Source organism: Spea bombifrons, chromosome 5 (assembly GCF_027358695.1).
Source record: "Spea bombifrons isolate aSpeBom1 chromosome 5, aSpeBom1.2.pri, whole genome shotgun sequence".
NCBI classification, from domain to species: domain Eukaryota; kingdom Metazoa; phylum Chordata; class Amphibia; order Anura; family Pelobatidae; genus Spea; species Spea bombifrons.
Genome location: NC_071091.1, coordinates 59,574,294 through 59,601,251, shown reverse-complemented (window position 1 = coordinate 59,601,251; position 26,958 = coordinate 59,574,294). Strand labels below are relative to the sequence as shown.

Here is a 26,958-nt window from a genome sequence, read left to right as displayed (position 1 = left end):
ATCAAAATGAAAAGAATTATTATGAGAACACTTTGCATTCCTTTGTGTAGGGTTATTCGACAAACACACACATGACATACATGCGTATATAATGCAAATTTACACATGCACGAACGATAAACCCAGACAGACACCGACTGCTTTACAATCACTATGATGCAAAGGGGTAAAAGTGATACGATCACCATAACAACCTATGGAATGTTTCTGCTGATTGCTCCACTTTGCAACACAATTACTATTTATACATAAAGCGGGGTGACTGACTTCAGCCTCTCAGACATTCCCCATGGAATAGCACTATGCGCATTAAGTAATTGAATATTTGGAGGGTGAACTGCTTGCTTACAATTAAGCACAAAAAAAAAATATCACTGCTTCGTACTGTAACACAGCATAAAGTCAATTGCTAGCTAAATATCAAGATATATATGAACAGGTTTGTTGTGAGATATCTAACGTGGCATTATGTGGGTTTTGTTCTCAATACGGAATGTTTATAGCAGAACATATACACCCGTAGAGTGTTTGTGTGTGTATAGTATCATGGTAATGAGAAGAAACGGATCATCATACAATTCCTGATTTTCTTCCCATCTAGTGATGGTTACTTATGTCCCTTAAACTGAGTAATTTCCAGTGAGTAGTTTCTACTGAAGACTGGATGTATACGTTCAAGAAGGTAGCAAAGCAGAGCTTACAGAGATTGGTAGTGTTTATATAAAAAGCCATTGATAAAAATGAAAGGGAAATATGTTGGACTGAACAGTGTGAACTTTGGCTGACCTGCCCTTTGTCGTCTTTGTGAAACCTGTGTGCGTGTCAGCTCTAGAATGAAGAGCCATAGTCAAAAATCTACTGGGATTTCACGAATCGACTAGTGAGAGGAACAGAAAGACAGTGACACATTACAGTGCGTGAGTCAACTTTCTACTTAAAGCACAAGTACTACCTACGCTATATTTTGCCACTTCTCATATAAATTAATTTGGGATGCATTTGGATTCAAACAGGATCAGACAAGACTGCATCATGTGGCCACGTGTACACAGTAGAGTAGCTCTAGCAATAATAAACATATAATGACTGATAATCATCACCTTACCAGTTGTACGCTAGATTTATATTCATCCTACAAACAGGACAATCCAGCATTATCCCGAATATTTCTAATCATTTACGTCTTATTCAGAAATACATCAAAAGAAAGGACTTCTAATGTCTTGAAAGCTTATGTGCCCAAGATTTTTGTGTAATAAATAACTAAAATCAGATGTTTCCATTTTAATATGTACCGTGTAGCATGTCATATTATATCAAACATTTCTATTCTGACTATAAGAAAAGAACATCTTAATGATAAGTCTTCAGGGTTTTTTTCCCCAGGGGCAATATTTGCATTTCACTTGAAGAGAGAATTAAGATGAAGATAATATAAGGCCACTTGAGATGGTAACCATCAGGATAATCTATGAAATAAGGCTTGGAAACAGCATTCATTGATGTAGGTTCTATGATAGCAGAATACTGTATGCAAATATAATTTAGAGCACCTACTGGGGATATACAGACATTTTATATTGCCAATATGTTGGTATTGTATTATCCACAAGTATTGTATTACCATAGCCAAAGGTTGTTCAGAAGACCTAATCTGCATAATTTGGTTGGGAATAGTCAGAAGGGGCTGACACCTTCTCGCCCAGGGGACAGGTACATCTAATTGCCCTCCCCCTCAGCCTCTGCCCCTGTCCCGGTAACTAACAGACACATAGCCTCACTGTATTACAGACATAAATTTACATTCAATCACACATGCACAAACATAATCACACTTACTTTATCGCGCACACTAACACATACACTTACCTAGACCAGAGCCAGTCTTCATAGCTACTCACACTGTGCAAGCTACTGTGCCATTACAGGTGCATTACACGACCCCGCTGTGCTCCCACCTTTGCAATTGGGCTGGCCCATTACTGACCTTGTTTGAAACTTTTGGACAATTCGTGATGGGCATTTCTCCCCTGGTACACCCTGTCCCTAGAAATGCCCATTCATTTTTTATGCAGCAAAATTAAGAAATCATAGCATAATGTACATTTTTCTTTCTTTTTTTCTGGATGCATGAATTGAAGAAAAGGCAAAGGTATCAGGTGTTTTCTTGGCCGCTACATACCATAACAGCATAAACAAAGAAGGCTCTATATAACAAGCAGTCGCTTTTGTAAATATGAGTAACAACATGAACACTAAACAAGCAGAGGAAACATAACAGAAAAATCTCATATTCCATGCAAAGCTAAATAATCACACACGTTAATGTCATTTGAGCTATGTGTAGTGAGCTGTTCTCACTTGCAATCTGATGGTTAAATAACCTGTCGATAGCTCACCAAAGTTTACCAAAACAAATTTAAATAACTGCTCAAAATTCTCTTATGTAACTGAGAATAGCACATCAAAAATGACTATTTCTCACTTGTGGTACACTGATAATTTATGAGGTGTACAATGAATATTTTAGCATTCTAAATTCACACAATTGTTCCTGACGCTTTTTGAACAATTCTGAACTGTGCTAAAACCAATGCTCATCTCTAGAGGGATGCCAGATAAGGATGAATAGCTGCATCAGGAAGAAATGGCTATTCTGCATCTATGGGAGATATGTACTAAGGTCTAACGAACCAAAGACGTATATGTCCATTAAGTGCAAACCTTAAAAGTAATCTTATTGCCAAAGCACACAATGGAACGTTGCTCATGATTGGATCATCAAATAGGGTTGTAATAAAACTATTGTAAACAATTTCCTAGAATCACTTTTCATACATTAACTAAAGTTTTAACAAGTGGTCATGTGGCCATAACAATAAGTAAAATAGTCCAAACAGTAGGGTGTTCTATTCCTATGGCAGTAGACCCCTTCGGTAGGAATAGGTGATCCACCACGGAAACAAAAATCATGTGCATGGCTTGCCTATATGGGCACGATGGGTAAGGATACCAACTTGGTTTAAATACTCTGCACAGGTAGGACCCACATAGATAGGATAGATGGGGTTCTTTCCTGATACCATGCATGAAGATTTCTCCTCACTATTTAGAGGAGAAAGATACATTTAAAGTTTTTTTTCCAAATGCATAAGGTAGGAGAAAAAAGTTGCTTGTGGAGGACAGAAGCTCCATAAGCTAAAGCAAACGAATTGTAAATAAAAACTCAAAGTATATGTTTCCTCAGAAGAGGTGTTGGTCTGTCGCACTGAGTGGGTATAATATTTAACTTAAATAATAGTGTATGCTTTAGGTGCCATGAGTTCAGTGAACTGTAAATGGATCACATGAACCTAGGGGTTTGGGAGGACCTGCCTAAAAGCCTGCAGTTAACCTTTGGTGGCAAGTCCAGGTTTTTTAAAACAGGAAGAGGTGGAAAGGTGGATGGGAGATCAGGATTATGCCTTTTCTGTCAGCAGGAGCTAGCATCACTGATCAAATAAATAAGCGTATGGTAAAAATGGCAAAACTTTCCAGTCACTAGGGAGTGAAAAACCCTGGTCATGGAATGATTAAAGTGTTGAACTGAAAACAGGGCAATGTTCCTTTCTGTACTTTCAAATAGGACTGCTTTTTATACACATGCAGACATTTGCTATTTGCATTTTTGTGCGTACAGAAAACTAGTTTGTTTATCATTTTATTTTAGACCTCTTTGAGAACAAGGAACTTGCATAAAAATTCAATATTTACCATTGGAGTGGCTTCTGTAAAATCCATCAGTAGATCACCTGGCTCCAGCGTAAATGAACTGCTAGCTTTACAGGGACTCTGAAAAATATATTGATTATTACTTGTTGCAGACACATATGCCTTGACATTTACATATTGATAACTATATGGCAGGTACCACAAATGCCATAATAAATTGTTATTCTCTACTTCTGACATCCCTTTTGTTCTGATGCTTCTTATAAAAGTCTATTTATGTGTATTGTAACTAACAGTGTTCTACTGCATCTATTAGGGATATTACAAGGTATTACATAGCATTAAATGAATAGCAATAATTGGACTAAACCAAATAATATGGGTTTGGGGCCAGGAACTTCTTTGATTTTGTGACTATGAGAGGTTCAAAATTGTTGTGAAAATTATTATTAACGTAACAGGAGAGGAACTTGCCAAATTCTTGGCCACCACTTAAACAGGAAACTCTGGACCAGGGTGGTAGCCATTTTGGTGAAAATGTTTACATTAAGAATCCAGAATTACCTTTAATACATAACCCCTTATGATATGTGGGCATTATTGCTGCTGTATCTACATATATTTTGCCCAGTTCAAATGGGCAGCCGATCAGCGAACTGCTGCTTTTTTGAACAATAATAATTATATTATTGGCATAAAGGCCAATGACGTTTCCAGTGTCCCTTGATCATTAAATGGCACAATATGTGCTGAAGAATTATAAACATACAGTCAATTCAAAAGAGACTGCTGTGTAGGGATGATTATAATTATTTTTTTAATGAAAATGTGATGCCAAGTAAACAGTACATTGTAGAATGCAATGACTCTTCTTGCAGAAATGTGCTGGATTTTGGATTCTTTAATAGCGCTGGAAGATAACTCCTGACAGCAACTCATCTTTCAGCATCCCAGCTAAATGGTTAAAAATGCTGCAGCAATATGTAATTGTTTTGGGTCACGCCAGAGGAAGGAGAAGACTTAGTCATAACTGTCTAACAGTGAAGTCACCCTGACCATCTTTGTCAAATTTGTATGAATTCCATCATGTAAGGTAACCATAGTAACCATTAAGCTCCCTCCTTTCGGGCATTAAACTTGAAAATATCTGGCAACTTTGTTTGTTGGGCCATGGCAGACATGATAAAACGCTGAGATGAATATCTTTTGCTCAGAACCCCTTTCACAGTGTTTGGGTTGTCCATCTATTAGATTTTTGTAGTGTAAAATTGAGTATATTAAAAAATATCATTTTGATACCTTTCTTGTTCTTCTAAATTATTATATTTTAACAAACAATAAATGTTCAGCTGCTGTTTATCAACACATATCATATAATTAATACAGTCTACAATATTGGTAGAGATAAAAAAGAGGGCATGATAATCTTACATGCTACAGGTCTGCTATACTTTGGTACTTCTTATTAGTCGTTAAATAACATGATCTTTGTCCTTCTTTTCAGTATTTTATTTAAAGCTTACATATGTTATTTTCACTCATGCTGTCAACTAAATATGTTAACATGTTTTCCACTGCTTTGAAATATTCTGTACATATACAGCCATCACTGGTTATGACTTACTAACACCTGTTACTGTCTTACCTGACAGTACAATAGACTGGCAGTATGAATCAGCAGTCAAGGTCATCATCAAGCATAAATCCAGGAATCCCCTGTAGCCTACAGAAGGGACAGCTCAGCTGCATGCCTAGACCTACTTTGGAGGGTGTTTGATGTTTGGGGCATTAATTGGCAAACTCTTATCTTGAGGTAGGTAATATTTGTGAGGTTAAGATAAAGCAAGAGCTTTAAAGTGGCAGAGCTCCTTGGGCTAGTCTTTTTACAATATGCGAGACAGCTGCATGCACCTCCCTAAGATAATTTTATTTCTGGGTTAGTTTTATGTATTTTATGAGTGTGTTAAGGGATTCTTTATTGGCAATGTGTCATCAAGTTATAAAGTAGCGATGCTGAGTTAGTTATCTGGGGTATAACAGGCTTTTTAGGAATAATTCATTGTCTGATACATTAGTTCTTTATGGGTCAGGTCCCGTGGGAACTTAATATTGTGAATGTGGAGATCCACGTGCTGTGGCCTGTGGACAATGTCAAAGCAATATGGGTGTTTTAAAACTTTGGGTTTTAAAATGTCTCTTCACCCTTGGCAGTTTTAACTTCAAAATTGAATCAATAAAAACTGTTTTAATGGTGGTTACTGAGGCAAGTCCTATGCTTACATAAAATCTACTTTACAATTGTCACATAACATTAAGTGAAGGCTGTTGTTTGGAAAATCAAGCGTATGCTTTGATAAAATGTCACTGTGTGCTGTCACATTAATATATTGCCGTTACTTTATACAAGTCAAGTCTGGTTCCTGTCTTTTATTTATTCTTTATACCAAACTCTTCAAATCATATCTTTATGGATTTTGTTTTGTGCACAAGGCCACACTCATGTTGCAATAGGAAAGGGCATTCCCCAAATTGTTGCCACAAAGTTGGAAGCGTACAATATCTTTGTATGTTGCAGCATTAACATTACTCTTCACTGGAACTAGAACCAGTTTGGTGAAGGCCCTTTTCTGTCCCAGCATAACTATGCCCCTGAGCACAAAGCAAGGTCCGTAAAGACATGGTTTGACTAGTTTGTTGTGGATGAACTTGAGTGGCCTGATAGAACCCCATTGGGATGAATTGGAACACTGACTGCAAGCAAGGCTTTCTTATCCAACATTAATGCACAAAGACACAAATTCCCATAGACAATCTACAAAATATTGTGGAAAACCTTCCCAGAAGACTGGAAGCAGTTTTCACCACAAAAGGGATTCCATATTAATGTCTATGTGATGTTCAGAAAGCTCATCAAGGTGTGACGGTCAGGTATACATACACTTTTGGTCATATAATGTACATCAATAAGTAGTTCCCAGTTTTTGATTAGGTTTTACTGCTTTATCTTTATTCCATGCACGCTGCATTATTTTGCAGGCTAAGACCATGTGACTCTCAGCTTTTCTTGCACGGAAAGACACCAATGTCCTTCTACCAATCCTATAATAATAGCCTTAGGCAAGTACTTTTAGTACAGTAGATGCAAACTTCTAAAAGTGCCTGTATTGAAAGTCTTCTGCAGGCTACTGCTGTTAATGAGTCAATAGGGCTGATTTATATTGGTGTCGTGAGTCCAAATTTCTGCAAAATGATGCAAATTACAAAAATCTAATCCAACAGAATTAGCAGGTTAGCAACACTTGGGGTAACCTGCAGCTTCTGCATAAAGAAATGCCAGATATTTCCAACTTTTTTATTCAGTCATTTATTTCAGAGGACATCTGGCCAAATTAGTGATCTCCATGATATATGTTACGTGGTATTTCTGTATATACAGTATCACGTTATGTTATTTTAATTAGTTTTTTGCTTTTTATGTGGATGCACCCTGCTAAAAAGTGTTTTTATGTTTCAAGATAAACAAAAGTGAGGGAGTGTTGACCCATGGCTGGATGCCATAAGAGGTGGTATTTTGTTACTTTAACATTAGTCAACATTGGTTGTTGATAAGGAACATACTTTGGATCAATTTGGTAGTGTCTTAAAATTAACAGTTATTATATATCATGATTATTGTGATATGTACCTTTTCCACAGACGAAGACTGGGAATGTCCATTTGAAGCTTGCAAAAGCGCAGCTCTATGTTCAGCAGCGGATTCAGCAGCAACTGCAGCCAGGGCAGGAGGAAGATCGTCTTCATCACTGTGGTTACTTTAGAGAAAAAAAAACAGTACAATATACAATACTTTGAGCTTAAATTTACAATTTAAATTATTATTTAACTGTATAAATATTAATGCCTAACATTTGCTTTATGTGAGAAACTAGCCTACCATGCAATAATACTGCTTCTGTTAGCATTAATTAAAGATTAAGGGTTGAGTGGCAGAGAGGTGGAGGTAGTGAGAAGGTCCAATGCAGTTCTGCTTCATAAAACTAGGCTCTGAAGTCTGGCTTAAAATCTCACTGAATACCCCCTAATAAAGATCTGCAGACTGTTACAGCACCCTTGAGAGAAAGCAGAAGAGAAAGAGACTATCACTGTCTGATTACTCCGGTTATAATAAAGGAGCCAGCACTCCAGTATTCCACTGCCTAAAAGGAATCCAATTCCAGCCTCATCATAACGATGATTGAAAAATAAAAGGCTTGCCCTTGGAGTTTCACAGCAAGGTAGCAGTGACATTAATTTCCAATTGTGGTTTGAAAGATTAGAAATAGCAATTACCAAAAAATATTTTCCCCTTGACACACTTTAAGGATAATGCTATTCCTATGACTCTGGGCCCCACCAAGTACATCACCACTGCCCAAGGGGACTTCTGTAGATTCCTTTTTTACACCTGAAGATTATACATTTCATTACCTAGCACATCAAACAAGCAGCAAATCTCTGAACAATTTCTTCTTATACTTATATACTTATATATTACTACAACCTACAAAATGATCTGATCTAATTACAATATTACACCAGACCTACCAGACCCAAACTAGGTCAGTTAGTCCTAATTCAAATATAAGCTCTGCATTAAGAATGCAAAGCCCTGTGAGTTTGTTTTCAACCTTTGGTTGTCCTAAACCTGCCTAGGGTTGTATAAGGATAATACAGATAATTCCATGTGGGGAGAAGATTGTATTGTGCATGAAACAGCCACACCAGTCATATATATTTTGGGTATAAGAACTTTTTAATTATGGGGTCGTTCTAATAAAATTAAATGATGCATATGCCAGCTTACAAGCTAAATTGTCTTGTAAGTTTCTTCAGTCTTGGAGGTCTGACTTCCTGCTTGCTTGAAGACGATCCAGTGGACTGTGTACTCTCAGCTCGAAGGGAAGCCGGGCTCCTAAAATGAATGAATATATATAAATATTACGTGTCTAGAGATACTATATATATAAACCAATGTGACCTGCTTGACAAAAAGTGGAGTGCAGTGGAAAGCTTACTCAACACTTTTATGACCAGGAGTTTTCCTACCATAGGGACCTAAGATGTTTTGCTATTTTTACTATATGTATGTCAAATAACGATTCCACATAATTTGTATATTGCTTCTTTCAAGGACAAAAGGCTATCTTTTGATACCATTTTCATCTACCATTTAGCTTAAATAATATGTTTTTAATTTGACTTCTGCAGTGGCTTTATTGTGAACGTCTTTACACTAAATCTCACACCACAGACAGCAATTGTGGCTCCAGTTGACAAGCCTCACATCTTGATACACCGTGTAGCAATGGGGAAATGGCCACGCCAATGAGCCAATTTTAGGATGTAGGGTAGTTTTACATCTACAGTGTAGGTCATCTAGAACATGATTATTGGAACGCAACAGTACATCCTCGGCTTATTAAGTGGTTAAAGCAACTAGCCCATGGCAAAAATCTTAAGTAACGCCAAAATTTGGAAATTTTTATATAAATTCTTTTTTTTTAATATTTATATTTATTTAATTTTCCAGGCAGTTTAACACAAACATAGAATACATCGGTAAGGCATTGCAATAACGGTTCTTTCTTGCCGACAAAGAAATATATAATCTTAAATACGTTTAAACAATTATTCCAAGCAAAACAAGTTGTCCAATCCTCATTCGTTGCTATATTTAATATTACAATAAATTATATATTTATTTAAGGACTTTATAAACGAACAGGCGCTATATTCCTGGCCCCACCGAATGGAAGAAAAAAGAAAAAACAACAAAAGAATAAATTACAGGATATTTGGCATAAGCTATAAATATAGCAGCCAAATATCAATGACAGATACCACATATATCATTCATACGTCAGTCATACTTAGGAGGAGATGAGAAACAGATGGGGGCTAGCTATTGATCAAGAGTTGGGTCATAATAAATTGTCCGCCCAGGGGTACAGCGGATGGTAAAGAAGAGAATAGATAAATAAATAGATAAATAGATAAGTAAGTAAGTTATATAAATATATATAGAAAAAGAGATAAAGATCTTAATCCTCAATTACGATCTCTAACATTCTGGGAGTCGATATCACAAAGTTGTTTCCAGGGTCGCCAGATGTTGTCAAATTTGACAAGTTTATTAATTTTGTTGTAATATCCTCTTTCCATTAGGTACTGATGGTTAATTTGGTTGATAACTAATCTCCAGTTAAATAAACCTGGTTGTCTCCAGTGCCTAGCTATACATATCTTTGCGGCCATAAGGACATGTATGATGAAGATTCTATAATTTAAACAAAAATTCTCAAGTCCCAAGTGGAAGAGGAACACCTGTGAGTCTAATTGTTCCAGACTGTGAAAAAGTGATCCAAGTAGTTGCAAGAGATTTTTTCTTAAATTTAACAATTGCGGGCACTCCCACCAGATATGAACAAAGGTGCCCGTATGGGAAAAGCAACGCCAGCATCTATTTGAATGTACAGTACTGATTTTATTAAGTCTAGTTGGGACCAGGTACCATCTGTAAGTTATCTTAATATAAATCTCTATTAGGCTTATTGAGTGGACGAACTTTTTTGTTTGGACAAAGGCCTGACGCCATTGGTCCAAGGAAAACTCAATACCTAGGTCATTTTCCCACTTCAGGATCGGTGGATCTTTCTCATCTTTTTGCAATGATAGTAGAAGTATAGATGAACTTGAGATTTGTTTCTTATTTTTATGTTTTGTTAACCAATGTTCTAATTCGGGGTTTCTATCAATCCCTACCTGGTCAATAAGATTCTTCATCCTCAAAAAAGAAAATAGTTCAGATGATGGTAGGGTAAAGGAATTACATAACTGAGGAAAGGGTATAATAGTGCTTTGGTCTAACAAATTGCCAATACAGGAGATGCCGCATCCTTGCCATCTGGACAAGTCTATATCTCTGATAAAAAATCGGATAGCCTCGATAGGGGTGGAGGGCATAAGAGTTCTCTTTATTCCCATAGTTCGTTTTAGTTTAGAAAGTGTTTTAAGTGTATCATGAATTATGGGATTCGAGACTTTTATATCTTTCAATCTAATTGTATCCGCCCAGAAGAGAGAGTATAATTCACCAAGTCCAATGTCTAATTCCTCTATATATAGCCATTTTGGGAAATTATTAGATTTTTTGTCCCAAGCCAAATAATGGGTCAGCATTGTAGCTTCATGGAGTTTATTGATACTAGGATAAGATATTCCCCCTCTATTTGATTGCCCCGCTACTATTGCGAGTATTTTCCACATTTTCGCTAACGGTGCAACCACCAGTAGAACTTCTCCAAGCGGCGATAATTCCAATACTCAAGGAAGGCAAGGACCCAAGCTCTACACTTAACTATAGACCTATCTCCTTAATTAACTTAGACATTAAGATTTACTCTAAAATATTAGCGCAGAGACTAAAACAAGTGGTACCAAACATTATTAATAAGGGTCAGACAGGATTTGTGGAAGGCAGGAGTCCCATGGACAATACCCGTAAGATTTTAAACCTCTTACATAAGGCCAACTCCCTTCGAATCAAATCAGCTTTTTTGGCGCTTGACGCGGAAAAGGCGTTCGATCGGGTGAATTGGAGATACTTAGATGCCGTGCTAACAAATTATGGTTTTGAGGGAACATTTAAAAATTATGTTATGAACCTTTATACTAATCCAACTGCCAAGGTGGTCGGCCATCTATTGGACTCAGATTGGTTCCCTATAAAAAATGGAACTCGCCAAGGATGCCCATTAGCCCCGTTACTTTATATTCTTACTATAGAGCCTTTTGCGGAGTTATTGAGACAATCGCCCGATATATTTGGTATACAAATTAACTCAGAGTCATTTAAGATCTCTCTCTACGCAGATGATGTAATTCTTTCAATGACGAATTTAACTTCTTCTCTTCCCGCACTTTTTAAGGTGATAGATAAATATAGCTCAATTTCTAATTATAAAATTAACCTTGGTAAAACGCAGGTTATTACGACCTGCTTTACGCAAGATGAAAGAACTGAGCTTGGGTCCTTGTGTCCACTCGACTGGAATTCTAATGTTTTAGACTACCTTGGAATTAATATTACAAATGAGCTCCCCTTACTTATCAATTTCAACTACAAAAAACTAATTGACAAAATAAAAGCACAGCTCCTAAGGTGGAAAAATTTAGAAATTTCTTGGATGGGCCGAATTCACCTAATAAACGGATATTTAATCCCCAAAATTCTTTATTTTTTCAGAACAATCCCCTTAAGAGTTCACCCCCCTATTTTGAAGCAGATCCAGCAAACTATGGATCAATTTATTTGGCAGTATAAAAGACCAAGAATTACATATAACATTTTTATATAAATTCTATAAGTGCTAACTGCAGTTATTTCAAGGAGAAGTAACTAAATTTCATTACAAGTCATTTGTCTGTTGTCTGATGCTATTATTAAAAATCTCAGTGTACTTTCTGCGCTGATTTTGTGAAGGACAGAATTTCTCATTCTCAATCTACAGTTTGAGAATGAATCGTCTCCCTCATTCAGTAGCTCAAAAGGATAATTGAGTCACCAAAACCTATCCAACACTAATCCAGGATAGGCAAGTTCTAGATCATTAATTCAACAAAACTTCACCTTCTGCATCAGTGCACGTTCACCCTCTTAAACATTCGTTAACAACAAAAACACAACAAAGAATTGAGGCTAATTGCATAAAACACACTTCCATAACATTCAAAAACAAATACTTTAGTTTTGATAACTATTGATTGTCCACTTATTCTCTCAAAAATTTCATGCGTTGACAGAAAAATATGTAACCTCCCCCACTGGTATATATTTTGGCGGGGTTCATGGCCCAGGCCTGACCAAGCTCATGGTGGAGCCTTTAAAGTATATCCATGGAAACAAAGTAGACAACAAAAAATGTAGGGACAGTAGCTTGTTATACTAAATGCTAGTTTCATTTTATAGGTGATTACTTTACTGGTCATAATACTAATCATCAAAAATGTATTTGATTGACTCTACTCTTATGGTCTAAAAATGCAAATCATCATTTATCAGTTATCATTGTCCCGAGGCATCATGACTAAATACATTCTGTAAATGTTTCCCATTCAATGGTCAATACCTTTTCAAAACATTAAATCAGGTACTTGAATGTGGGGCCATTTACGTGACTTGAGCCTCTGTGATGTTGATTACTATGGAAATCAAGGATTAGCCCAGCTGCTTCCTTCTCATTAATGATGACGGAAGGTTTCTTGTTAAAATTATATATAATCATTTTAATGGGCTTCTGCTTGGTTTAACACAACTATGTCATGCTGACTGGTAACAGAAAAAGAAAGTGACATGTCTAAACTAAACTACTCTGCAAAACACATTTCTCTATTTGTACACAGAACTTGTTTATTTGCAAGTATTTATTTGCATAGTTACTATGGTTAGGTTCAGATGACAACCATACAACCAGCTTACTCTTTATCTGAAAAAGATCTTTTAGGTCGAGTTAAATTCTTCACAGATACTGTACCTGGACTGGGGAAACCATGTATCAAATAACACAATATAATTCAAAAATGGAAAAAATGTGTTTTTCCTATTATTTCCCCATGTATACCAAACCAATACCTACTACTAAACGAAACAGTTTTTGCACATCCTGCTTCACACAAAGCTCTTGTAGGTGATAGTACATACTATTTCGCAGGATAAGTACACATAAGAATAGGGTTTAATGACATAATTATGCTAAAGAAACAAAATATAAAAAGCAAATACAGACTCCATCACATATGTTAACCTCTTTGCTCCTCTGGTGTGGCATCATCAACGGTGATGGAAATTGTATCCAACTTGTCCACTTTTAAGTCTTACAGTTTAAATATTTTGCTTGCAGTTTTTACTGGGAGTTAAAGAGTGGCTCCAAATTCATATTCAGCTTCAAGGTTAAGTGAGTAAGATTGAAAAATTGTGCAAGCTAAATATTTTAGCTTTAATAAAATGAAAAAAACAAACACAATTTTATCTGTCACGTTTAAAATCACCTTGACCATGCAGTATTTGGAAAAAGGCAGACAGTTTAATAAGGCTATAAGGTTTTTTTAACAATTTATTGGAATGTTATTAAAGGAGCAAAAAACCTTATTATCAAAATCTTTTAGCTGAAAGATTTATTTTCTTTTACGAGCAAAATGCTCATTGTCCCACAGTTGGAAGATTCAGAGTCATAAATAAAACACTGTATTTCAATTGTTAAAGTATGAGCTAGATGCACTTGGTTGTGAAGAAGTCCTTGCATTGATAAACCTTGAGATGTGTGTAACTGAAGCGATTTATGGAATTATTGCACAGCAACCAATCAACACACTCTAATCGACGGGTTTTGATAACTCAAATTTAAAAAAGCAGGTGATGTTGCAGTTTGCCTTCCATTTGACCAATTGATCTCATGACCCAAGTACACCCATGTACCCTGAGGAGTGAGAAGACTAGGCAAAAGAAAGGAAAACATGCAGAAGACCCATGAGTCTATCAAAGCTGTATGCCAAACTGCTCTCAAGTTATGTGATTGAATGAAAGGGGTCTTACATTTGGCCCTCAGGTTAGGTGTGTGAATATTTTTTTTATGGAAACATTACAGTAGCGAGATTTTATTAACGGGCCTAAAGAAGAATGCATTTTAAAGTACTCTGTGAGTACTTTGATATGTATTATTTAAAAACAAAAGCACTTAGCTTAGGTAGATGGTAGCTATAAGGCCTCCTCTATGGTCCAACGATTTTCACCAGCAACCAGGAAAGTGCTCCCATCAAAGTCAATGAAAGCACTTTCCACATATGTTTATGGGGAAGGTTCCTCATGAGACAATCCCTGCAACATGTATTGAGCCAGCGCTGGATTTGACTGGTGGCTGAACACATCTCCTGCAGAACCATGTGGGGCAGGCAAAGGGCAAATGAATTTGCCAGGGCAACACCACAGAAATGTATAGGGCCTCTCAGCTATCATATTTATTAAAAAAACACATGATGGTGGGAGCGCATTGTGAATAAAACAACTTTACATGCATCGCACTTCCATAGTTGCCAACTGCATGATTTTTTCCAGGACAGTCCTAGGATTTGGGAGCTTCTCCTGGTACTTTAAGTGTCCCAGAAAATCGGCAGTTGCGGATTTCAGGCGGGGAGCACAGCCCAAGGCGTGAGGTCGGAGTCTCTCTACCTTCTCCATTAACCACTTCTGCATGCCTGTGTCCTTTCCTGCAGCTCCGCTACTTCTCCTGCTTCTTCTATCTTCTGCCTTCTTCCATCTACCTCTGTCTTCTTTCTCCTGACCAGGCCATCCGGAGTGCTTCCGTGCACACCCTCTTCCGCTCTTTTGAGGAAGTACACCGTGAGGCTTTGGATAGCCTCAGTGTCTGGCTTAAGATTTAGGGATAGGAGTTATGTTGTACCATTGTCAGACTTGTTAAAAAATGATGGGAATTATGCTGTACAAATGTCGTTGTCTGGCTAAATATATAATGATGGGCGTTATGCAGTACCACTATTTGTGTCTGGATCACTATGTAATGATGGTAGTTGTGGTTTACCACTGTACGTATATGTTGATAGGAATTATACTTTACCAACCTTAGGCTTTGTATATATTTTTGGAGTTATGCTGTACCACCCTTAGTGACTGGCTTACTATTTAATGATGGCAGTTATGCTGTACCACTGTCAATGTCTGGGTCAATATATAATGGTGGGAGTTGTGCAGTACAACCATCAGTGTCTGCTATATAATGATAGGAGTCAAGCTGTATCACTGTCAGTGTCTGAATCACTATGTAATGATGGGAAGTGGTGTAACATTGCAGAGTGCTCGGAAAGTTGGTGCAGTGGGTGTGCTGGAGAGTGTCCCTGGAATATTTTTCAAATGTTGTCAACTGTGCACTTCTACAACTAAGATATGCAATCATATGTAAATTGGCTATTGCACCTATGTTGTTATATATCACTATTGAATATATTGATGCAACCATTTTCTTTATGAGGTCTTGGACATATGTTCACTTCGCATGAGAAATTTTACTGTTCAAAAGGGGTAGGTGCACATACATGCTGAAAGCTGCGCATCAATGCAAGTGAAGGAGGAAAAGGATTGATATCCCACTGGACCTTCAAAAACATTTTATTTTGATTGTCTAGCACTGATTTTGAAACCTGAAAGCTTAAAAAGACCATCTTTCTCTTGTTTTCAAATTTGCCTGTAAAGACCAAATGAGACTAAAGATAACGGATTTGGAACAAAACCGATCTCAGAATGCAGTGAGATGGATGTCCCATGCTTTTTGCCTATAGTATTATTTGTGATCTACCCTGATGGTAGGCTGGCTAAATAAGCATTTGGACTATTATGGCAGATTTGTCATGCAGTACATACACACAAAAACACACACACACACACACACAAGCATGCATGCAAACCTTCATCTATAATTGATTTCTAGAAAATGAACATGTCAAATATATTTTGACATTGCTAATGCAATGACTAAGTAGGCTTGTGACATAGACACTACACTTTCCAAGGCATTCCTGGCACACATTTTTGGACATAACGTCCTTATTCTAGTGCCAATTATAAAATCACAAAAGGGAAAAAAATGAAGTACACAAGTAAATGGAGTTTCTTGCTGATCTCTATGAAAGTACGTTCAAATTATGCTCTTCTGCATTCTTGATAAAGAGCCCCTGGGTTTGACAATTACCAGTTGTTAAGGAACCTGTGAAAATAACTTACATAATGCATGAAAATCTCTAGGTGCCAGTGATATAAGTGATGATTCTCATTTGTATACTTGTCGAAGTGAAAAGAATATTAATCTTCAATTAAGCACTATTGTAAAGTCTAACCCACTTCGCTAAATTATGTTAAATAAAAAAAAAAAGATCTTTCCGCCAAGCTAACTAAAAATGTACGTAACTCAACTTCACGTCTGTGCTTTTAGCAAAAAAAAAAACCCCAAAAAACGTTTTTATTAACTGAAAATATTAAAAAATATTACCTACACTGTAGTGTCTGGCAGATTAGAGATTTTGTGCTGTTTGGAGCCTCTTCCACTACTCGTGACTATTGGGTTATAAAAATAGAAACCTCCAGGCACACTACAAAAATCTACATGTTTATTGGTGGTACATTGAGTTAAAATATATAAGCCCATCTATTTGCCAATGTACATTTCACATGCCACCTATGCTCATCGTGGCATATACAGACATACTATTAAAACAACACCAAAGCGTAAAAAAAATAATAAAGATTAGTTGGATAACCAATGGTTTCTAAAAACATTGGGGGGGAAAATGTCCATAGAGAACGGAGAATCATTACAATATGAAGTTTATCTTAGGTGGCTTTTTGACAAGCATAAAGTGGTTTTGGGTTCCCTCCACACAGTTTTTATCTGCCACCCTCCACTTTCTATCAGTGGAGAAAGGGCAAGTAGTGGGGTAGGAGGTAGCTGTCCCCTTGTATGGTCTGATATGAGCATTTCAGGTTAGTGCGTGTGTCAGAGGCGTATCTACCGAAAATAGCGCCTATGGCAAGCACTGAAATTGCGCCCCTGTCCAAATATCTAAAACCCATTTATTAGCCCCTGCTGCCCATATATATATAAATATTAGTCCCTGCTGCCGATATATATATATATATATACCGATAGCAGGTATAGATCAACACACAAACCCAGATCAATTGAAATTAACTTGTGATCTCAGCACTGAAGGTATATATCAAATAAACAGAATCAGACATACAAATCCTATATTTGCAGGTATACAATAATAATATATGAAACGTAGCATTGCAGGTATAGATCAAATAAATACATGGAAACAGCATTGCAGGTATTAATCAACTGAATAAGACATATTAACCCTGTATTTGCAGGTATACATAAATAATGTATGGAAACATAGCATAGCAGATATGGATCTACAGAATAACACAAAAAACCCGCTTTGCAGGTATAGATCAATTGGAATTCACATAAAAACAAGGCATTAAAGGTATATTTAAAACCCCCTAAATTACAGGCATAGATCACAGGTTGCACACCCCAAAGCCAGCCCTGGCGTCCACACTGCCCACATAGAACCTGACCAGCACCCAAATTACACACACATAAGATTTGCCATTTTTGTCCCCAAATAGCCCAGCACAAGTCAACTTTGTCCCCAAACAGTCCGGCCTGTGCCATCTTTGTCCCATATACACCCTGCCTGTGCCATCTTGGTCCCCAAGGCTCAAAACTTCTGCTAGTGCCATCTTTGCCCTTCCACAATTATACATCTATGATACACACAAACACTTTTACTGTCACTCACTAATTCACACTTTCATTCAAACAACTCATCCACACATTAACTCATGCTCTCCCTAATTCAGACGATTCATCCACACATTAACTCATGCTCTCCCTCATTCAAACAATTCATCCACACATTAACTCATGCTCTCCCTCATTCAGACAATTCATCCACACATTAACTCATGCTCTCCCTCATTCAGACAATACATTCACATATTAACTCATGCTCTCCCTCATTCACTCAATGCATGCACACATTAATCCACTCTTTACTTATATCACTCCCTTATCACTCTCTAACCCCTCTCCCTCCCTTATCACTCTCTAACCCCTCTCCTTCCCTTATTACTCTCTAACCCCTCTCCTTCCCTTATCACTCTCTAACACCTCTCCTTCCCTTATCACTCCCTTACCACTCTCCCTCCCTTATCACTCCCTAACCCCTCTCCCTCCCTTATTACTCCCTAACCCCTCTCCCTCCCTTATCACTCCCTAACCCCTTTCCCTCCCTTATCACTCCCTAACCCCCTCTCCCTCCCTTATCACCCCCTAACCCCCTCTCCCTCCCTTATCACCCCCTAACCCCTCTCCCTCCCTTATCACTCCCTCTCCCTTCTCCCTCCCTTATCACTCCCTAACCCCTCTCCCTCCCTTATCACTCCCTAACCCCTCTCCCCCTTTGTAGTTCTCACCTTGAGGTCCAGCGACGGGAGCACGAGGCTTCTGCCTTCTTGCACTGCTGCGGTGCCCGCTGCTTCACTGCTGAGCGCCTTAATATGACGTCATATTTCGGCGCTCAGCACTGAAGCAGCGGGCACCAGCGAGCGGCTTTTAAAGGCTGTCTTTTTTTTTTTGGGATGTGGGTGAGAACGAGGGGCGCCGAGCTCTCCTCTGCATCAAAAAAAAAAGACAGCGTTTAAAAGCCGCTCGCTGGTGCCGGCACCAGGACAGAGGCAGAGGCCTCATGGAGGAGAATGAGGGGCGCCGAGCGGTTGCTAGGCGCCCCTCTCTCTCCTCCGCATCAAAAAAAAAAAGACGGCGTTTGAAAGCCGCTAACTGGCGCCCCCTTCAAATGGCGCCTATGGCAGGAGCCATAGCTGCCATACCCTAGATACGCCTCTGGCGTGTGTGTGTGTGTGTCTTTGTGTAATTCCACATATAACCACAACACTGTCTAAAGTAAGGTGGTTTTGGGGCCACATTCCACCATTTACAATTTACCATAGGATCTAAATGTCTTTGTTAAACCATGGTTCAGTGTTATCCCCTAAAACACAATTAAAAAGATACACACCATAGTAAATTGTACACATACAGTGATTCAACTTTGTTTTTAAAAATGTTGAGTATCTCCACCACTATATTAAGCCATCTTCATTAGCATTAGACACATTGAGCAAACATTGCATGCCAGTAAATAGCTGTGTAGTTCTGTACAAGGGTTACCATAATACGTTACTGTGAACCTACGTTTTATGCTATCCTAACCTCCTACTGTATGTTTGACTTTTAAATGGACTAACAGTTCGAAGCATTTGGATGCATGAAATGCAATCATGATGAGCCAGTCATATGATTTTTCAATAATAATCCTGGAAATTAAGGGGACACTAAAACATGACTCAAAACCACGAGGAAATGTTGAAATTAAATGTTACTTTAATGATTTATCATTACATTCCAATATTGGAATGTATAATACTTAATATTAAATTTGTGACTGATTTGAGAATTGCTCTCAATTGCTGGTTTAGAAGCCATGCAGCCTGTTCTTTCAAGGCCCAAATAAACAGATTAGTCCTTGTATAATAATAATAAAAGACCTGTCAATTGTTTTGTTATGATCTCTGATTTATGATCCCAAAATGCATTCATAATATACAACTAAACCTGGCCATTTGTCTTATATTTTGACCCTAAAAAGTACTAAATATTTTTATGCTCTTATGATGTTCTAATGGTTGAACATAAAAGCATGTTTCAATATGTGATCAAAACTATTCATTTACATTTTATGTGAGACAAAAATAAGTGTGCTCCTTGTAATTTAACTAATAATTAAACTACTTTTCAGCACTTGCATTTTCTTTAAAGAGCATAAAGATTATCCCTTGTTGAGCTAGTTGTGCTATAGTAAAATATGATATATAAAAGTTACTATGGTTTTCTTTGATACATTTCAGACAGTATATGTTCCTTGGTAATACTATATGTCAGAATTCTTGCACCATATTTATATCTACTAGTCCTACCGTTCTAATGGCAAGACTGTATAATGTAATCAGTGAGCAGTGGCGGAGCATCCAGGGTCGCGACTGCGACTGGGCCCTGGAGTTCTGCCAGTCAAGGGGACCCAAGGGCATGGAATGCAGAAGCCGGCACAAGCTGCCATTCAGTCCTCCCCTGGCCCTCCGGGCCCTGCTCCTCCTACCTTTACTTTCAGCCAGCCGGGAAGCCTGAAAAGCTGCTTGTCCCTCTTCTTACAGGGTCAGCAGGGGCAGGTTCAGCCATGATAACCCTGCCTCCTGTTGGTCTCCGCCTACTGCTACACCCCTCCGGGCCCTGCTCCTCCTACCTTTACTTTTTTTTTTTTTTTTACTTTACTTTTGTTGAAAAAACATTGTGTAAAAATCATGTTTTTTTGGGGGGTGGGGGGGCCTTAACAGATTCTCGCACTGGGGCCCCAAGGCTTCTAGTAACGCCCCTGTCAGTGTGGTATTACAGTTAAGTGCTACAGTAGATATAATCCAAGGCAGTGACCCCAGCACCCCCAGGACTAACTAATGGCTGCACTCCCCTCTACTAAGCACTGGAATGTGAGGTCATATACCAAAGTTTCTACTTGAGAAGGAAACATGGTGTTAGGTACCGGGCACTATGGTGGCTGGGTCAGCTGGAACAGTCCTTCATAGTAGTGGTGGAGCAATGGCACAATGGGCCATCTAATCTAGCTCAGACGTGTCAGTCTGGCCCAATATACCCAACTGAATTAAGCTATAGATTATTTTTCTGCACTTTTCACATTTATATGGTTCACTATATGAGAAAAACATACTAAATAGCCATTTTTTAGCAATGTTCTCAAAGGTAAAAGTAAAATCTGTGGTGTGAAATGTGCACAACATTGAGAATGCAAGAACAGAGAAATAACAGACCTTACATTAGCATCCTGGAGCGTTGGACTCTTACAGAAATCTACAGGACTTGGTTCCTCTTTTGTAGCCTGCAACAGAAAGTGATTCAGACAAGGTCAATAAAATACCTGTCATTCTGTTCATTCACATGCAAGAGCTATTTGTCAGCTCTCCACAGGGTCAGATGCATAACATATTATTTGCCGCTCTGTATTCAGTTTTTACATCACTCCGTGAAACAGTACTATATGTTATACCAATGTGCATTAACATATCAGCTAATTCTTGCCTATATACTTAAAATTAAATGAAACAAATTGTGTGACTCAGTTTGTCCTGCTCTCTGGAGTATCTGAAAGCTTTCTAATCAGTTCAAACTTTCCAAAATAATGAGATAAACACACAGGAGAGTCTGAGTCATGAAGCTCAGAAGCTGCCTCAGCAATATCGCAGTCGTAGCTGTCAATTAGACCGTTATTTATGCGCTAGACGCTAAGCTTCATTCCCACTGTGCCAGGTATACAATAGTTACAAACTGCAATGTAACACAATAGCTGCTGTTGTGAAATCAGTGAGTGAATGTACCTGTGTCCAGGATTGCATTCCTACTGCTACACGCACAAAAACATGATCTGTGCAGGATGAATCTTACAATGTGAAGCTTTATCTCATCAAAACACATCAGGTTGGATTCAATTACCCCAGTTTAAAAAAAACAGTGCTATTTGTCATACTAAACAAAAAAGTAAAACAACTGTTATAAACATCTGCGTTTGTATTTAATCTGCAGAGGTAAAGTTTGCTCTGGTAAATTAATTCAGTCCACTTATTCGCAGGTTTTTCATCCAATTTTTAGAACAGGAATTTAATCATTTTTGTTTTCTTTTATAAAGAAAATGACGTTGTTTAGAGGATTACTTTCCTAAAATCCAGAAGCATTACAGAATTTAATGTAATACAAGAGCAATTTAACATGCTCAGTATCTGCTTTTTTTAACACCTTCTTCTCTCTGTTACTTTAGTACATTATCTTCCTATTACCTCCCTTTTAAGCAAATGTCTCAATTTAACCCCTTTACTCTTTCTTTCTAACCAATCATTTTCTTTGTAACCTGTTCTTCCCTCTCTATTAGACACAAATAAAACATTAACTGAAGCAGCAAAACTGTTTATTTTCCTATTCTTCAGCAAAGAAAACAAAATTTGCTAATTCCAGTGTACCTTTTGTAAGAGTTACAATTTTATATATTTATATCGATACTCATTTTTTTTTTAACAATGATAAATAGGATCTCTGTTCGATAAAATCATCCCATACATCGATTAAAAGGCAGCAACACAGAAGACCCCACACACCTGGGGACCCATTCTGAAGGCTGGGTCTGGTAGAGCTGTAAGGATGTTGCACTTCATGTGCTCAGGAACAGAAGATGGAGATAAAGGAGGATGAATATGCTTTTCAAGTGTTTTCTTTTCTTCTCCCTATAAAATATTGAAGAAAGAAGGAAGTAAAGTTTTTACTACTAGGCACGTTCAAGCCTGTGTAGAAAATACAGAGGTTTTAAGAAATAAAACAGCATTTTCTTTTACAGCGTGCAATCCTTTTCAATATTCTGTAAGAGGTATAATGTTAAATTTTTTACTGTCAATGAAAATGTGGAATACTTATCCTTTTACATGTGTCTATACTCAGTGGCAAGCACAGTCACTCATGATATCCCATTCAGTCATGATATCCCCTGTGTCATCTCTTACCAGTTGTCCCCATTGGAGGCCAGCTTCTTCTTGGCAAAGAATCACATAATTGGATACAGGGCGCTGTTCTTTATCAGCACACAAACGTTTTGCTTGATTAATGCCCTGATTAGGTTAGCTGTTTTGTGGACAACAGAACCCTAACCTTAATAGGGGTGGGGGAATTTCCTACCAAAAAAGGGAAAGATGGAGAAAACAAAACATCTCACCTGTTGTGGCAAGGAACAGAACATATTAGCTTTGTTGGTCAGATAATTTCACACACATTTAAAGTAATATAAGAGAATCCCATGAAACAAAAGGACATTTACAGTAGCCTTGCCTCCAAATACAAGATAACCACTTAAAAAGTGAAAACATAACTAATGGTAGATGACAATGACCTTTATTAGTTTAGAACTAATTAATTGTAATAGTATACAAATACAAAATGCGTACGTGTTACAAAAATCAATATGCTGAGCTAGTCTTGACCTTTGCTGACGCTCCTCACTTTGGGAATCTCTAGGGGATCTACCTAAAAGAAAAGATTTCCAGACGGGGATCTCCTTGCTCCCAGTATGTAGCAACCACACCTCTCTGATGAAGGCCAATAAATGTCAAAACATACGTGAGGTTTTTTGGGTCACTCATGTCTCACAGGTGGGGCATTTTGGTTCTGGACTGTGTGTCTGATATGCTTTTTCTGCAGGGTAAGCTATTATACAATTGTCTGTTCTCATCGGAGCTAGTCTGATTTGCTTAGATATAGTTTTTGGTCTGGTGTGACATTATTTGGTATCGCAAAGTTAGAATGTATAAATAAATCATTTTGTAAACTAACCAAAACTGGATGCTGCCTTGAGCACAACTATACACTAAGGCAAGAACAAGCATAGTACCTTGCTTATGTTGATGTGTACAGGAGGCCATTGCAGAGCCATCTTATTTGTGTCAGTGTCTCCTTTTTTGTGATGTCCCAAAGAATCTTCAAAGTTAATGGGAACTCCTGAGGACACCTCTAAATAACATTGAGAAAAGACATTTAAAAACAATCAATTTACCATTCAAACCAACAAAAACTGATAGATTCCAAAACACTGATATGAAATTACCTTTCTCAGTTTTAAAATTGTAAATCATAAATGGTGTAAACAATGTAAACATTTAAACTGTAAATCATAAATGGCGTAAACATAGTTTGGACATACAAAGTTGGGGAAGATGCTTCTACCAATTTTCTTTACTTTAACTTGGAAAAGAAAACATATAAGGCGAACTTGAGCTGAGTTGAACAAGAAAGGATTGATCTTTTATCAAAGAATTAAAATCTTGTATCAAAGAATTTATCAGAATTATATTCAGTTTTGGGGGTAAAAACAATGAACTGCCACAAGGAAACCTTAAGCAAAAGTGACAGAAAGACATATTTAGGGGCTACTCTTGCCATGACACAACATTGTTCATGATTCAACGGTAAATTCATATGTAATTGTATTATTAGGTCATATAAACCATTTTTCTAGTTGGTTCATTTTTTTCCTTAATGTTTTTTAATTTAAAAAAAATGCCTACCTGTCTCAGCATCTTATTTACATTTTCTTAGACTGACATGGGAAATAAAGCACAGATTTATAAGCAGTGTTGTCTTAGGCTTTTCCTCACATCCATATTAATGACTAAAACACACTAAATGACTTATAAACTATTATCTGGAATGATACTATCATTATCTGGTCTGCCACGATGGTATTACACTACTGCACTACTAACTATACTTACTGCTGGAACTGGAACCTTCAGAAACTATATCATTCCCATCACTGGAATTTACTCCATAGGGAGGAAGGTAATGGTGGTGGTGATGATGATGTTGGTGATGGTGGTGTCTTCCAGGTGCTTTTGGTGTATATGGTGCTCCTCCATTTTCTTCAATGTTGAATGGTTGAAGATCAGGCTTCTTCACTGATGGTGATGCCATTGGATATCTGGCAATTAATATAGGAGGTTTCATGGGTATTTGTATGCCTCAAATATAATATACAAAATAATCAGTCATCAGAATTTTCTTTAAAACGGCAATTGCTTACAAGCTTCTGTAATAGCTACTGCTAGCAAATACAATTTTAAAATGTAGTACGGTTCGGTTCTACTATTTCAATCTTAAATTGATCAAACAAGATAATTTTTAAGATATATTTTAATTTAAAAACATGAATCTTGTAAAGCTTAGAATAATATTTTCCACTGAAGTTACTTCAAAACATGTTTTGTGTGCAAAATATCCATTAATAGAGAAAGGGACAAGTATAGTCTTAAAGGGTTCCTAGAAGTTTCCATAAGCGAATGACAAACATTTTCATTCACTTAGGCCACAAACTCCTTAATTTAAAAATGTCAAAGTACTTTTTCTAAGAACATCGGTAAGTCATAGTCGTACAAACTACAGGGAAATTGAAGGGGATGAGGTACTTTAACCCAAAGGTATATCTCTAAAAAAATTTGCAATTCCATTGCTGGTTTAGCTGCAGGAAGTAATAAGTGCTCCTTATGCTAGGGTATTAAAACAGTGATAATTTGGAGCTTTATGCATGTGGCTAGTCACAAAATGCTTTTGTACAGTTAGTTAAATGACAATCGGATCTAATGTCGGTGTTATATCATGGTGGCTATTGTTTTTTGAAAGGATTTGTGATACAGTTTGATTTTCAGAGTGTCTATGCAAAAATACAGAGCTATTGACAATATGTCATGTTCTTACAAGTACTGTATCTTGTAAAGAGAATAGACTTTAAAATGAATGGTCCTTTCTACCACTTTCTTAACAAAATTCCTGTTTGATAGATGCTCTGGAACCAGAAAGATATGTAATTCCCACCACACCTGTGTCTGTGGTAGATATAAAGATTTCCATATCAACATTCTGGATAAATGAGCGTCTAAAAGGAAGCCATTTTGTATCCTAAAATAGACCTGTGTTTTGTTGTCCAGCCTTTTCTATATGTTTTTGAATAAAAATTTTCACCCTTAGTGACGCTTACGCCATTTATTGTTTGATGAAACTTAAATATTGATTTCAGTTTGCCAAGAGATATAATCTAAATACAGAAGTCTTGTTAATAAATATAAATCTATTTTTATCAATTATCATATATTTTTTTATCATTTTCTGCAGATTATAATAAACACATAAAATAAATAAATATCTCATTATAACGGATTCAAGTCCGGTATCCTGTTCCCCAGAGCTTACAATCTATATTTGTTCTACGTTATATCATGTGGCTGTTACTTTAAACCACTTTCCTCTGTGTACTGTTATCACTTTCTATAGTTTGATGAAGTTTCAAAGTCCTGTGGGCAGTCATGACATTTCTACTTATCAAATATTTGCAGGTTCCCAGCTGTGTTTCCAAACAGACTCAGAACCAAATAATCTCTCTGGATATACGTTAGGCAAAAGAGATTACAGATCTTATGACAGGATGTACAGATCATTTGTGCAATTGCATTTTCCAACCTAACAGACAGTATCTCTACATTAACTACAGTTGTTTATGACTCATAAGCAAACGGCAACTGTAAAATGATGTAAGAGTTGACAAACTGTTCCATAATTACATCAAAGACACAACAGGGTATATAGAATTCTAGCCCCTTATGCTACCTGCATATCGGAAGCAGGATTTACATCTCTGAGTGATAACCCAGCCTCTAAAGTGTAAAATTTACAGTATCTTGAAAAATAATACAATAACAAAATACAACTCATTTCTTCTAAACTAAGCCAGAGCCAGATTAAGGGATTTATTCAGCTAAATCAAAAATGTAAAGGTTAGTTGAGGTACAATGAACCGTTTGAACTCGCTGACTTCACTATGCCTTACAGAGGGCCAACCCTAATGAGTTTTAACAATAAAATTAAATCAGTAAACGAAATCAGAAAAAAAATAGCAATGGATTTCTAGTTAATATTGATG

At 37.2% G+C, this 26,958-nt stretch overlaps 1 protein-coding gene across 1 annotated transcript in view; it reads right to left on the bottom strand.

Annotated features, from left to right (window-relative positions):
• The window catches only part of LOC128497280 (band 4.1-like protein 4B), a 39,489-nt gene extending 16,473 nt beyond the window's left edge, over positions 1-23,016 (bottom strand). The window contains exons 1-5 of the mRNA XM_053467262.1: positions 22,601-23,016; positions 21,266-21,333; positions 8,555-8,662; positions 7,397-7,523; positions 3,754-3,831 (exon numbers count right to left, since the gene is read on the bottom strand). Of these exons, the coding sequence (XP_053323237.1) occupies positions 3,754-3,831; positions 7,397-7,523; positions 8,555-8,662; positions 21,266-21,333; positions 22,601-22,657 (438 nt within the window). The 5' untranslated portion in view covers positions 22,658-23,016. The remainder of the gene's footprint in view (positions 1-3,753; positions 3,832-7,396; positions 7,524-8,554; positions 8,663-21,265; positions 21,334-22,600) is intronic.
• Positions 23,017-26,958: the final 3,942 nt, after the last annotated feature.